Source organism: Ictalurus punctatus, chromosome 26 (genome assembly GCF_001660625.3).
Source record: "Ictalurus punctatus breed USDA103 chromosome 26, Coco_2.0, whole genome shotgun sequence".
Taxonomy (NCBI): Eukaryota; Metazoa; Chordata; class Actinopteri; order Siluriformes; family Ictaluridae; genus Ictalurus; species Ictalurus punctatus.
In genome coordinates this window covers 10,110,154-10,123,961 of record NC_030441.2, presented here as the reverse complement: position 1 = coordinate 10,123,961, position 13,808 = coordinate 10,110,154, and the positions used below count along the sequence as shown (strand labels likewise).

The 13,808-nt window shown below is 36.8% G+C and overlaps 1 protein-coding gene across 2 annotated transcripts in view; it reads right to left on the bottom strand.

Annotated features, from left to right (window-relative positions):
• Window positions 1-13,719, bottom strand: part of gpm6ba (glycoprotein M6Ba) — a 50,093-nt gene extending 36,374 nt beyond the window's left edge. For both annotated transcript variants that reach the window (XM_017458145.3, XM_017458147.3), the window contains exon 1: window positions 13,601-13,719. In XM_017458145.3, coding sequence (XP_017313634.1) covers window positions 13,601-13,604 — 4 coding nt within the window. In that variant the 5' untranslated portion in view covers window positions 13,605-13,719. The remainder of the gene's footprint in view (window positions 1-13,600) is intronic.
• Window positions 13,720-13,808: the final 89 nt, after the last annotated feature.

The window sequence follows — 13,808 nt, the reverse complement described above, 5'->3', positions numbered from 1 at the left end:
GTGATAAAGACTTTCCTAATTGCTGTCTGCTGAAAGAGCTAAAGTGACTCATGGCGTGCAATAATTTTTGTGCTGTTTTCACCTTTTGTAAGCATGAAAAATATATTATGTATAAATTATATACTAATTCCTTTCCCTAACATTATTTTTTAGATTGCATCTTCATATTTGGGTTTGTTTGTGTTTTTATAATATATGCTGTTGTAGAATGTAACATCAGGGCAAACTCATTAAAATAAGCAGCCTATTAGATATGCCGTAATTGATTTTCATTCCGGGGTTGGGGGGGGGGGGGGGGGGGGTGAGGATGCCACAGTCAACTGTGCAATGACACAACAGCATAATCGTAATTGCAGATAAACTTCTTGTGTTGTAGCTGAGGGACAGCAGTGTCTGGCACGGTTTCTGCTCTCATTAAGAAAGCCTCAGCTGTTTGTAGTCACACACACACACACACACAATGATGATTCAGCGAGGGTTGGATTAAAAAATATGTCATAATAACTGTACATTGTAATATCATTTCTTTAGCCAAATAGCCCTGTTATATATATATATATATATATATATATATATATATATATATATATATATATATATATATATATATATATATATATATATCCTGTGAGTTATGTGCATATTGCCTTTGTCCTGGAAACTTTTTTCAAAGTCTTCTTTCTTTCACGGTGATACATGATACAACCCTTCATGGTGATAGATGGCAAAGGGATTTTACATGTAACCTCATGTTTTGCATGTAACCTCAAATGAATGTATTACTGGAGACTTATTAATGGAGTGAACTTATTTGCATGTATCGTAATTATTTATGTTTGTAAATGATAAATGATATGTTTTTGAATGAAAACTTTTCTCTTACTATTTGAGTGGACAATTTCATTGTTTTCATAGTTATCATCTTCTATGCTGTATAGCATGTTAACAGTAGGCTTATAACAATTTCATAGTTGCTTATTATGATACAGTGATGCTAATATATCATCTTTCCCCCATAAACACTGCATATGAACATACGATATTTAAAGCAGAAAAGATATCTCTGCAACAAGGACAATACCCAACTGTTGGTTCCACTTCAACCATATTCCACCTCACTTTATCCGTACAAGTGTACTTAAGTTCTCCGTGAATAACCACATCCCTTGTAATAGGTGCAAACCTGCTCCATAAATTTGTGCATCAGGAGAAAGAGGTATAATTAGGGGATTCCACTTCCTGCCAAGCTCTCACTGTACAAACCCTGAGGCTTTTAAATACATCCTCTCTCAGGTCACTAAAAGCTTCTCTCCTCTTTTTTTTAATTGCATCTTTGCGCTCATTATCACAGTTCCAAATTTATCATTCCCGTGGGACATGTTGTGTATAAAATTAAGAACAGTCAAGGCTAGACCAAGGTTAGCGGTCATATACAGTATATCATTCACACACATTACAATTTTTAGGAATTTGGCATGACATTGGGTTGTTGTAGCTTTCAGACCTGCCAAAACCGCCTACCATGAAGCCTTCCCTCCTAAACATAATCCTTTACAGCTTTGTGACTAAGCTTGGGTCTGTTTTGTACAATGTATTATAGCTTAACTAAGGTCAAGCTAAAGTCTAGACATAAGCTGCAAGCAATAACTGAGAGACCAGAGTGAGCTGTTAAAAACAGAAGGGGGTGGATCTGAAATTAATGCCACACCCACCCATAAGGCTGCACAAAATGTCAGACAACAAAAGTGTCTTCAACAGAGAATGGGTATATGGGCCTCCAGGGTCTTATAATCATTAAAAACTACACAATCACCAGCTAACAGATCAACTGATCATCATGCATTGAACATTGTTATGGGTTCATTTCTAAATAAGCTAAAAATTATGTCACCTGACAAATTAAAATGTTTTTCGATGTTAAATAGTAAGAAAGACAGAAAGGAAGAAAGGAAGAAATAAAGATAGAAAAAAAGAAGATACACAGCCATCAGCCTACTACAAATATATCACAGAATGTGTACTAGGTAGTGAAATGTATAAACCAACTTTCTTTCTCAAATTTATCATATAACTCTAAATGTTACATCTACAAAATATTTGACATTGTTTACATCACAGAAATATCATAGAAATAAAAGCTAGCTAGCTAGTTTGGGCTAGGATGTATTAGATCAAATGTATTTGATTTAATTAATAATTTACTTTAAAATGATAATTAATGTAATAGGGCTGCATGAAATAAAATCAATATCATGATATCATTGAAAATAAAGAAAAAGGAATGAAAGAACTTAATTTCTTCTTCCCATTATCTTCAGGAAATTCGTAAAATGATGTAACTTCCTGTTGAACATGTGACATGCAGTACTGTGCAAAAGTCTTAAGCACATGCAAAGAAATGCTGTAGAGCAAAGATGGCTTCAAAAATGATTAAATTAAATAATTCTATATTTCAAACATACTATAAAGAGCAATAAACAGTAATAAATGAAACAAACTCAGTATTTGGTGTGACGACCCTTTGCTTTAAAAACAAATAGTAGTCTCAGGTATAATTTGTACAGTTTTATAAGGAAATTTGCTGAGGAAGTTTATAAGGAAGTTTTACTGAGCATGTTACAGAACCAGTCACAGTTATTCTGGAGACTTGGACTATCTTCATTGTGTTTTTTGTCTGAAAAGTGGTCTCTTATAAGTAATATACCGCTTTCTTTACTAACATACAAACATTTTTCTGTACCATTTAATTTTGTGCTGGAAAACTAATGTTTGGAAATCAAAAATGTTTTTGTACTGACTCGATCCTGTAGAAGTCATAAAATAAAAATCCATAACAAAGTTTGTACGTAAAAAAGACTTTTCCACAGTACTGTGTATTTGAAATATTTCATAGGGGTGAATGTGAATAATGAGATAAAATGGATGACTCATGGAAAAAGTTGTTTTGAAGTTTGTTCTAATCATGTTGGATTCACAGATTAATGCAAATCGCATGATTTTGTAGTATTTTAATAATGTGTGTTTATATTTAGTTAAAGTGTAATTATACTGATCTGGTAAACCATTTTATAAGTGATGTGTGATAGTTTTCATTAATGTTTTAAGTTATTTATCTTAAACATGCACATAGGCTGATGTGACACTTTACCTGTGGTTTAAATGTATTTTTAACTTTGTCTTACAAATACATTGGTAAATGTAATATCAATGTGACACTAATGACACCCCAAATGTGTTTGAAGAGTTAATATGACTTTGCAGGACTATATTCAGTGTTTAAAAGCCAGATGTACTGATGGCGATGTCTGGTTAATGTGGAACAAACAGACAGCAGACAGGTCTCCTTCAGTAACGAGGCCATTATGCCTCTTTCATGTGCTCCAACAAGAGTTACTATGGAAAAGATGGGACACGACAAGGTCTTCTTTTGAAACCTCTATAAACAACAGCCAAAAAAGTCCATATGCTAGGACATTTAAACTGGCAGGTGAGATGTGGGAACTGTACTGTATGAAGTGTAAAAACAATGTTGTGCTAAAGTTACAAATAGTAAATGAATGCTTGTGGAATAAATGTAGAGTATGATTTGTTTGTTTAGGAAACTTGGAGACAGTCATGTGGTGGTCAAGACGGTGTTTGGGCAACTTGTAGAAGGGTAAGTGATGTCTAATGTGAATGGCATGCTTCTGGAAAACTCATATAGGACATTTATAAATCAACTGAGTCATCTTCTCAAGCATACAAACACAAGCTTAAACCAGTTCCCTTCTAGATGGGTAATGACTTTGTTGCAGTGTAAATTATGATATGTTTGAATATTGAGTAAACAAGCAGATACAAGGAATATTAAGACTATAATGAAGACATCTGACCATCTGTTGTTGAGTTTTAAACCATTTTGTAATGCTCCATGGGGTTCACGGGTGAGTTTTATAAAACCATGATCATGATGATGCGGATCACTGTAAGGGAAATGAAGGGGGTCGTATAATGATTTTTAATGTTTTCCTTTTCCTTTAGTGTGTAATGTATCTGTTTGTGCATGTATAAGTTACAAAGCTCATAGTCTCCTACAAAAAGATTTATTCTATCTAACAGAGAACACTGCTCCAGACCTGCTTAAAATGCCAGACATTACTTAAAAAGTCAAGATATTACTTCCGCAAACATCTACATCATGATTTCAAATAGCAGCATAAGGCCGCCCAAAGGCAGTTGAGAAGAAAGAAGGTGAGGCTTCAGTGAATTGTAGTGTTGGTGCCATGTCATGGAGATGCTGTGTGTTTGAATGCGAAAGCAAAACCCCTATGTTGGACGCTATATACAAAGGCCATTCATGAAAAATGGGGCAGCTCCGACTTTGCTCGGACAATCTTGCGCTTCTGAATCAGAACCTGTAAGTGTTTCATTATTTTATGAAGAATCGCCTATTGACAGTTCAAATGCAGTGTTTTATGTTGTGGCCCAGGGCTCAGATAGTGTTCTAGATAAAGTTATTGTGTTGAAATAGTTTTGATATTCAGCTGTTGGAATTTTTACCTGTGAACATGAAGAGACCGAATCCACTGACGTTTCTGTTTGAATTTTTCCAATGTGAATGAAATGATGTTTTTCTATCAGCCTTTATGTGGACATTCTGAACAGGGCATAACAAGACGTAATCAAATGCTCATCTGCATATTGTTTGTCTTTCTTACGATGTTCACAAGTGATTAAGTTACGACCTCATATCGGAAAGGTAACAGAGTTACAAAATAAAAACTTACCACTGTGAAACGTTCTGCTCAAGGTGTGCTTGCAAAGTTGGTTCTGGTTGATCTGCTCGTTCATCTGCATTTTCAGAATTTGACTCGGGCTCGAACCAATACAGTAAAACCAACAACATTATTAACTGTGTTTATAATTGCTTTAGAAACCTTGGAAGCTAAAGCTCATGATTACGGTAAGGGGTGTTACATTTCCGACACACGCTTGAGGTTTTTGGCCAATCACAACGCAATGGATCAACTGGCCAATCAGAGCACACTGGGCTTTTCAGAAGGAGGGGCTTTGGAGAAACCGGAACTCAATCGGAGCGTTTCAGACAGACTGGGAATAGATGTTCTGCACTAATGTACAGTATGTGAAAAATAATGTGTTTTTTGAACATTAAAGCATGTCAACCTATTCTATTACACCCAATAAACAAAATAATGAACTTTAAAAATAGCATCATATGACCCCTTTAAAGCTAAGTACCACTCTGTACACCCTCTAAAGGTGTTAATGAAGTGATTATAAATCATTCCATTTTCTTGTTTTCCCTAATCTAATATATAATACATGGTTCAAGCTGTTTATTAAGTCTTAAGTGTGTTCGAGGAGGGAAAATAAAAAATAGTGCAAAGCATTTTCTCCTCAGTACATCAGTTGAGAACCATTACGCACATAGACTCGCTAGGAACCTTTTAGTTCCCCCTGATCTCACCCTTATAAAAATTAACCATGGTTTTTTTTGTTGTTGTTGCTCGGATTACTATTGTTAAGTTGGCATATTTTACAATTAATAGCATTTAACATAAACACAAGAACCACAATGATAATGTCATGGTCTAACAACCATAGTTATAATTAGTTACTACAGTAAACAGTGTTATAGTTTAAATACTATATAATAAACATAGCACAGGAGTAAATACATAGTAGTATTACGTATTCTCGCATACTAGCTGTATTAAAATTACAGTTACATACAACAATGCAGTAGAAAAGAACAATCACAATACACAATAGTACGGTATAAAAATGCAGTGGACATGTTTAAAATTTAATAACCATTTAAAACACCACAGTAAAAATAATTGTGTTTTGTAGTAAATCTATAGAAAACTATAGTCAGATTTGATAAAGATTCGCTTATGTTCCCATCTGTAAATCTGAACACTATTTACAGTACTTAGCTCATTGTTTCTAGCCCTAGTCTTGATTCTAGCTTTGCTGTTATACATGAATTTGCCTGGGCTATCCATGTTTGCCATCACACCACACTGCAACTGCCTTTGACCTTGTTTCGATTCTGTGGCCCTGTTGCTATGGAGACGGTCGTGGGAGCTTGTTTTCAATGTCACTACTGCTGACCTCTGAACTTGGTCTTGATGGAACACTGACATTCATGATGCAGTGGAGTTCTTATCATTTTGTGTGCATGTGTGTGTTTGTGTGCATTCACATGAGGGCAGTGGTGGCTCAATGGTTAAAGGATTACTGCTCAGAAGGTTGGGGTTTCAAGCCCCAGCACTGCGAAGGTGCCAGTGTTGGGCCCTTGAGCAAGGCCCTTAACCCTCTCTGCTCCAGGAGCTGACCCTGCACTGGGATATGTGAAGTGAAGAATTTTACTGTGCTGTAATGTATATGTGACAAAAAAATTTAAAGGATGAAGAGTGTATCCGTGTGATGTAGCAGAATGTACAAAAATGTGTGTCTGTTGAACAATATGTGCATGAAATCACAAAAAAATGCACATATACCCACACAATTATTGTTACACTAACTATTATTATACACTTAAGTTTGCCTCAGAGATGACCGAATACACTGACGTTTCTGTTTGAATTTTTCCAATGTGAATGAAATTATGTTTTTTTTTTTATCAGCCTTTATGTGGACATTCTGAACAGGGCATAACAAGACGTAATCAAATGCACATCTGCTGAACAATCGGTGTCATGAAGAGACTGTAACATAACAGATTTACCAGGCACATCCCATCCACGGTGTTTTCCCGCCTCTCACTCAGTGTTCCTGGGATAGGCTCCGGATACACCTCCACCCGGATCATGATAAAGCAGTTACTGAAGATGAATAAATGAATTATCACTCCCCCAGGCATAATTCAATTCAAGTTTTCCCATATGTTAATCTCCTATTTCAGGCTCCACCACAATCTGAGAAGCTTTAAAAGGTCTATCAGAAATGGGGTGACATAATGTGTATAATCTAGGACTCTTGAGTTTTTCTAATCAGGACATTAAATGTAACGCTCTGCCACAGTGACCCATTTTAGACTCTATATGTCTCTGTCCTTCTATGCCCAACCCCATCCTTCGCTCCACCCCCATTTCAGCTGTCAGTCATTCCATAGTTGGATATAAGTAATGTTTGTATCACATTTTCTATGCTGAATTTGAGAAACATCATCAATAGAACACAGAATTAATAAAGATTGCACTCAAATAAAAAAATATACTTTTATATTAACTTACTAATGACATACAAATAACATACTTTTTTAGCTTGTAAAATGTTTGCTTGTAAAATGCTTAAAAGTGGCATAGTTGGTTGCTGGGTATCCAAAATAATTTAGGAGATGTTTGGAGCACCTACAAGACTTTTTCCCCTTCTGGTTCAATACACTTTCCTTTTCTCTAAATCGCAATCTCCTCACCACACACAGAGAGAGAGAGAGAGAGAGAGAGAGAGAGAGAGAGAGAGAGAGAGAGAGAGAGAGAGAGAGACAAACAGCTGCTCCTGGGTTCCCCAGACGTCTTTGTTTTTGTTTAGTAAGCCGCATCATTGGAGGAGGCCTTGGTCTGGGGGGGAACAGGGAGTGACAAACACACAAAGAGACGATGGAGATGGTTGGAGGGGGAGGGAATGGCACATGGGCCACATGCCATGGGGCCAAAGCACCCCAAAACCCATCAACCCCAAAGCCTGCCTCCCACTAACACCATTCTGTGTTATAATGGACCTGTCAGTCTTAGAGATACTAAATACAGAGCGACATTTGTCTGTGTACAGTGTATTCATTTTGTTAGTGAATTTAAATCTGAATTAGTGTAGTTATGTTTCCACAAGATGTTTTTATGCAAATAATGGCAGATTTTAATGCTGAATGAAAAGGCAGTTAAAAAAATTGCATAATGTTGAAATGGATGTAAGCTGAGTAAGACAACCAGTGCTGAAAAACATCTCCATGTTATTCACCAATGCAAGCTGCCTTTATATGACATGATTTTAAAAAAAAGCAAAACTTTTCAATTTTTTTTTTTTACAGTCATTTACAATAGCTATTTGACTAATTATTCTTTCACACACATAAGATATATATTTTCATGATTTCTTCCCGACAGTGTAAGTGCTTGCCTAAATTGATATCAATATATAGATGGAATCCATAATAACTTTGAGTAGCAGCGGCTCGCCATAGAATTTAGCCGGGCAGAATAACATTAATCTATATAGTTAGAGAATTTTTAGAGTAGCCCTGCAAGAGGCAGGTGACAGTCATCCAGCAAACAGTCTATAGCGGCTTATTTTGTGCGGTTTTTGGTGTACCACTGTTCAATTGTTATTGATACAGCAGGTGTGCTTTCTGAATATCATTAACCAGGGTTGCCAGGTTTCAGAAAAAATATCCAGCCCAACTACATTTCATAAACCACTCAAAAGACCTGAAAACAAACCAGAATTTGGTGAGACACATTTTTCTTCTTTTTGTTAGCCACTGCGAACACATTTCTGATTTACGGACATTATCCACACCATAATCTGACCACGGATTATTTTTAAACTAGTCTAATTTCAGGTAACAAACCACAACACTGGCAACCCTGTCATTAAGCACCCTTTCCACCACTCCTCCTCCACTGAAAATGTTCATAGAGAGCAAATATGGGGCAGCCTGATTCCTGCCCCAATAAAGTGCTGCAGAAATGATGTAATTTTGTAGGCCAACCCGGAAGTTTGCATCACCCTGGCAAAAAGCCAATAGGATTTTCCCACTGTCGTTTGGATTACTGCAGAAAATAATCTCTGTGACCAAAGAAAAGTTCTTACATGTTTTCTTCATCAAGATAATCTTCACAAATGAACACAACATTTATGAATTTTGAAGCCTAAATACAATCGGCAGAAGTAAAAAGCTAAAGTAAGCCTGTAAACTAACTAAACCACATGACTTCACATGACTTCAACGTCACCACCACTAACTTTTTTAGCACTAATTTTTTTTTTAATCCACTACAATTGGAAAATACTATTAATTGATAAATTGCATGAGTGCGAGTACAAACACAACAAGGCTGTAGTAGATGAGTTTTTCTGTTCGACATGATGACCTTTAATGTCCCTGACAACCTCTGTAGTCCCATTTAGCCACTTTTTAGCAACCACCTTTTTCAAGAAACATAAAAGCTTAAAAAATCACGAGTGTGTTATTACTGGTGTATTTTATGTTGTGCAATAAAACGTGAAAATATTTTGAGCCTGTGTTAACCACAGACCTTATGTCAGGCATTTAACCAAAAACCCATTCAAAAAACCCATGGACCTAGATGAAACCGGAAGAGCTAAAATGCTAATTCATTTCCGGGTGTTAGGCCTCATTTTTGCAGCACTATATGGACCTCTATTAGTTCTTGTTGCAGTTCCTATTTTGACCACTAGGTCAAAAATAACAAAATAACTCTTTGGAAACTAAAACTAAGTCGTCGTCCCCCCACCCCCACTGCACAGTATTTAGAAAGGTGACCAAACCAATGGAATATGACATAATGTCAATATAACATTTTATTATTATTATTATTATTATTATTATTATTATTATTATTATTATTATTATTGTTGTTCTCTCAAAAGGGGCAATGAGAATTTCAACAGAATTTAAAATGTATGTAGTGGTGAATGAGGACTTTATAAGGTTAACATGTTGAGATATATATATATATATATATATATATATATATATATATATATATATATATATATATTTGGGGGGACTATGTCTATAGACAATCTGCCACTGTAAACAACAATAAAATCTGTGGTGCTTTTTGCTGCTCATGCAAAGGTGTTGTTTTAAACATTCTTTTAAACCTGAGTGCTTAACTGCAGCAGAAGATTCTCAAGCACAAGACATTCATTGCCCACTCATTGCTTTGGGAGGATTCCCCTGTCATGACGATTACTTTAGTTTATTAATGCTATGCCTAAACTTAAACCTCACTCTAACCTTAAACTTAACCTCAGTACACAAAAAGGTTTGCCCTTTTTTGTAAAACATTTTTGTGAGGAGCAGGTGATTGTGAGGACATTTCATTTCATACTATCCTATCATTTGAGGTCCTCTTAGGCTATACATACACACACACACACACACACACACACACACACACACACACACACACACACACACCAGTCATCATTGACCTTAAAGCCTCCCAACAAGTTGCAATATCTCTCTATTAAACAAGAAGCCTGACTCTTACTCTCTCGCGAAATTATTATGGTTGTTAAGTTTAAATCCCCTGATCCTATCCCATAATCCTTTTGGACCAGATTTGCAAGGGTGGAGTCATATCATGACATCAAAAAAAATGGGCATGTCTAAACTCCCAATACTAGCTGAAGGGAGTATTTCAAAATAAATAAATAAATAAATAAAACCTCAGACATGCATGGTTCTGCACCATTTACCTTCTAGAAATTCTAGAAATTCTGCCTTGATTGGTTGAAAATGCATTTATTCAGCTATGTTAATGACAACCATGTGTTTGCTGCTTAGAAGGAAAGCATGTCAGACGAAAAAGATGAAAAGATCTGGCATTATACTCTCCCAACTGCTACTCAGACAGCAAGCCTTGAATAAATAAACGGACACCGTTTCGGAATTTTTTCGTGTCATCACTCACAAAAAGCAACATCCATACAGAATAATATTCAGCAATTATTTGGTCTGAATGATAAGCCTTTCGTAAGAGAATGTTTGTCCATAGAGCAATAGACTTACTGAAGTAGAAGGCTACATGGGCAGTAATTAATAATTATAAACCACTGTGCAGTAAAGAAAAAAACAATACACAAATTAAAAGGCATTATATGCTTCACTGCACAAGGACAGAACCTCACACATCACAGTTTTCCACTCAGCCATGTAAACCTTAGCCACTCTGAACAGAGAAATACTGAGGCAGCAACTCTTTTACGCTAATGAAGATGCTAATGAAGGATTAGCTTTTCGCATCAATATCTTTCCTTTTAAGGAATATCTCAGCAATTGTTTGTGCTTCTTTTTTTTCTATTTTGCATTGTACAAAAGTGTGGTAGATAAAGTAAAGCAAGTCAGCATTTTTTGAGCACAATGTTAAGGATGCTAACAAATAGCAAAAGTGGATAGCTAGCTGGGGGGCACAGTGGCTTAGTGGTTAGCATGTTTGCCTCATACGTTGGGGGTTCGATTCCCACCTCAGCTCTGTATGATGGATGGATGGATGGATACACAGCTAACAGAAACTTTTATCTGAACATTTAATAATGTATTTGACAAGTTCTAACACAGCGCCACTTCAGTGTTACCAAATAACCTTCTGACAGTGTTCTGAAAATGTCACAAGGTTCGTCTTAATGTTCAACAGTCAAAAGCTCTAACATAATACAAACGTGCTGATGTTCTCATAATTGCCCAGAAATCTAATTCCCAGAAATCCCAACCAAAAAGAACACCAATATTAGCGTTCAGTGAACATTTTGCTAACCTAAAATTAGCCACCAATTAGCATGATGCAAGTTGAAATTCAAAGTTATGATGTAATTGCTTCACAGCAAAATGTGAAGTACAGTAACTCTATTTAATGTGCAAATCAGCAAAAGTAACATAAAGAACATAAAGATATAGTATGTTGACCTTTTTTTAAAAAAAAATAAACTATTATTCTGAAACTACTATTATATTCTCTGTTCAAAATAATAGTCATATTATGTAATTTTCCAAAAGACACTGTTTTAGGATGAAAGAAACTGCAGTGTCCCTGGGAACTGATAGTGACACCATCAATAATAATATCTCTTAGTATAACTCTCTACTGCTTGGCAGTATGTCCTCAGCCTAGCTTTCACAGACTGGAAAATGAATGCCTACAGCTTCTGTTTTATAGCACCGTTGCTCCACTGTTCCTGAGGTAACAGCAGGGATACTTTGGCAAGCATCATGTACAAGATAGCGGTCCCAAATATGGAGCAACATTCTTTTGCGGCCATCGTGATTCTGTGTGCGTTTAATGCTAGGCATCGAGGCGAGATGATGCAGTGTGAGTGAGAGAACGCGTGGGTGAACTGTTGCTAAGAAACTGACGCGGCAAAGGAGCTAAGTGGAAAGTCACATGGCTCTCAGTGGCAATAAGAGCGGCCCTGGGGTGAAGGCGCTGTCCGCGTTTGTACGGTGGTTCAGAAGCAACTCTCAATCCCCGAGTTCTAATCCTAGCTAGAATGCAAAGCTGATCTCAGCTCAGCGAAGAAAGAGTGTTTATGTTACATTTGAATAGAAAGCGAACCAGTTATGAGATTTCCAACTGGTAAATATCACATGGAAACTGGAACAGTCTGGTTCAACCCAATCCGTATGCATTCCAGATTTCAGTAGCTTTCTTCTTGTATAGTCTTTTATAATTAGATTAAACCTGTTGAGTTCAATCTAATTTAATGGTCAGTGAAAACAAAACATATGCACAGAATATTTTTTTTCCTCCCCCAGAGAGAGTGAAAAGAGCAAAAGAGAAGGCGAAACCCAACATCAGGACAACCCTTGGTCTTAACATTTGAATAAGAGTAGATGGAGATCTCCATGGAGAGTTCAGGACATAATCCAATTTGAGTTGTATCTTAAATCGCTTGGCCCACGTGGGTATTATGTAAGATCCTGGATTGGGCGTTTCTTAAGATGGTTAATGGGATGTCACCTGCCACAATGGTAAGTAAGTTAAACGCTGTAGGAACAGCTGGAGGAATGTCTTCAGTCTCACCCTTAAATCGAGCAAGGACCTTTAGCTTTCACCTAAGAGACAGTTCATTTATACTTTAAGATAAAGCAGGTTTCTTCTTACACACTTTGCACTTTCTTTTCCAGTGAAGTATGACATATTGTCGTTAGGATATACTAAACCCAAATGTGAGATCGATCAATCCTCGCTGCAAAAGTGCTGGTGTCAGGTTAGCACAGCCAGCAGCCATAAAGTCTCGATGTGTATCTGTGTATAGAGTGCTGGCTGAGGGTGGATGGTGGGAAAGTTATCATTCCAAAGACACAGTGAGAACAAATGAGGCGAGGAATTCTTTCCCATGAATCTGCTCCATTTAATGTGATTAGGGCCAGCAGCACACTTAAGGACACACACACACACACCACCATAGTAATGTTATTAGCACATGAAGAGAATACATAATGCATAGGTTTCTCAATGGCTGATACAAAAAAAAATGCATGAATCATATGTCAGTTCTATGTAGTCCACATCTTATTAAGGATTTGAATGAAGGAGACATTGGGAAGCTAATGTGCGTCACAAGTTAAACATACAAATGTATGCAACAAGCAATTACAAAATCCATTCACAGGAAGCCTTAATCCTAACAAACAAGCTTTTGAATTATTTAGTCAAACCCAAATACTCATTGGAAGGAATGTAGGAAAAAGTGAATCAGTTATGCAGCCAAGTAGCCAACAAATACATCGCAATTCCACTATGCTTCATAAATAATACTGGATTATGCAGAGCCACGTCGTTTAAAAGACTTTATGAAAGGACAGAACTTCAGATTGATGATCTTTAAATATGAAAGAACTTACCCATGGTATTAAGTTCGCAGGAGTCTGGGAAGCCGGTGCTTTAGTGAAGCGAGTGGAGGTCCTGCACAACAAAACAAAAAGTGCTGCTCCAGTTTGTGCCCACTGTCCCGACTCGGGTCACTTCAGTGACGTCGGTGCTTGGGGGGGACCCACATGGGGCCTCTTTAGGCACAAAGGAGTGTGGTGGGGAGCTTGGGTATTGCAACAA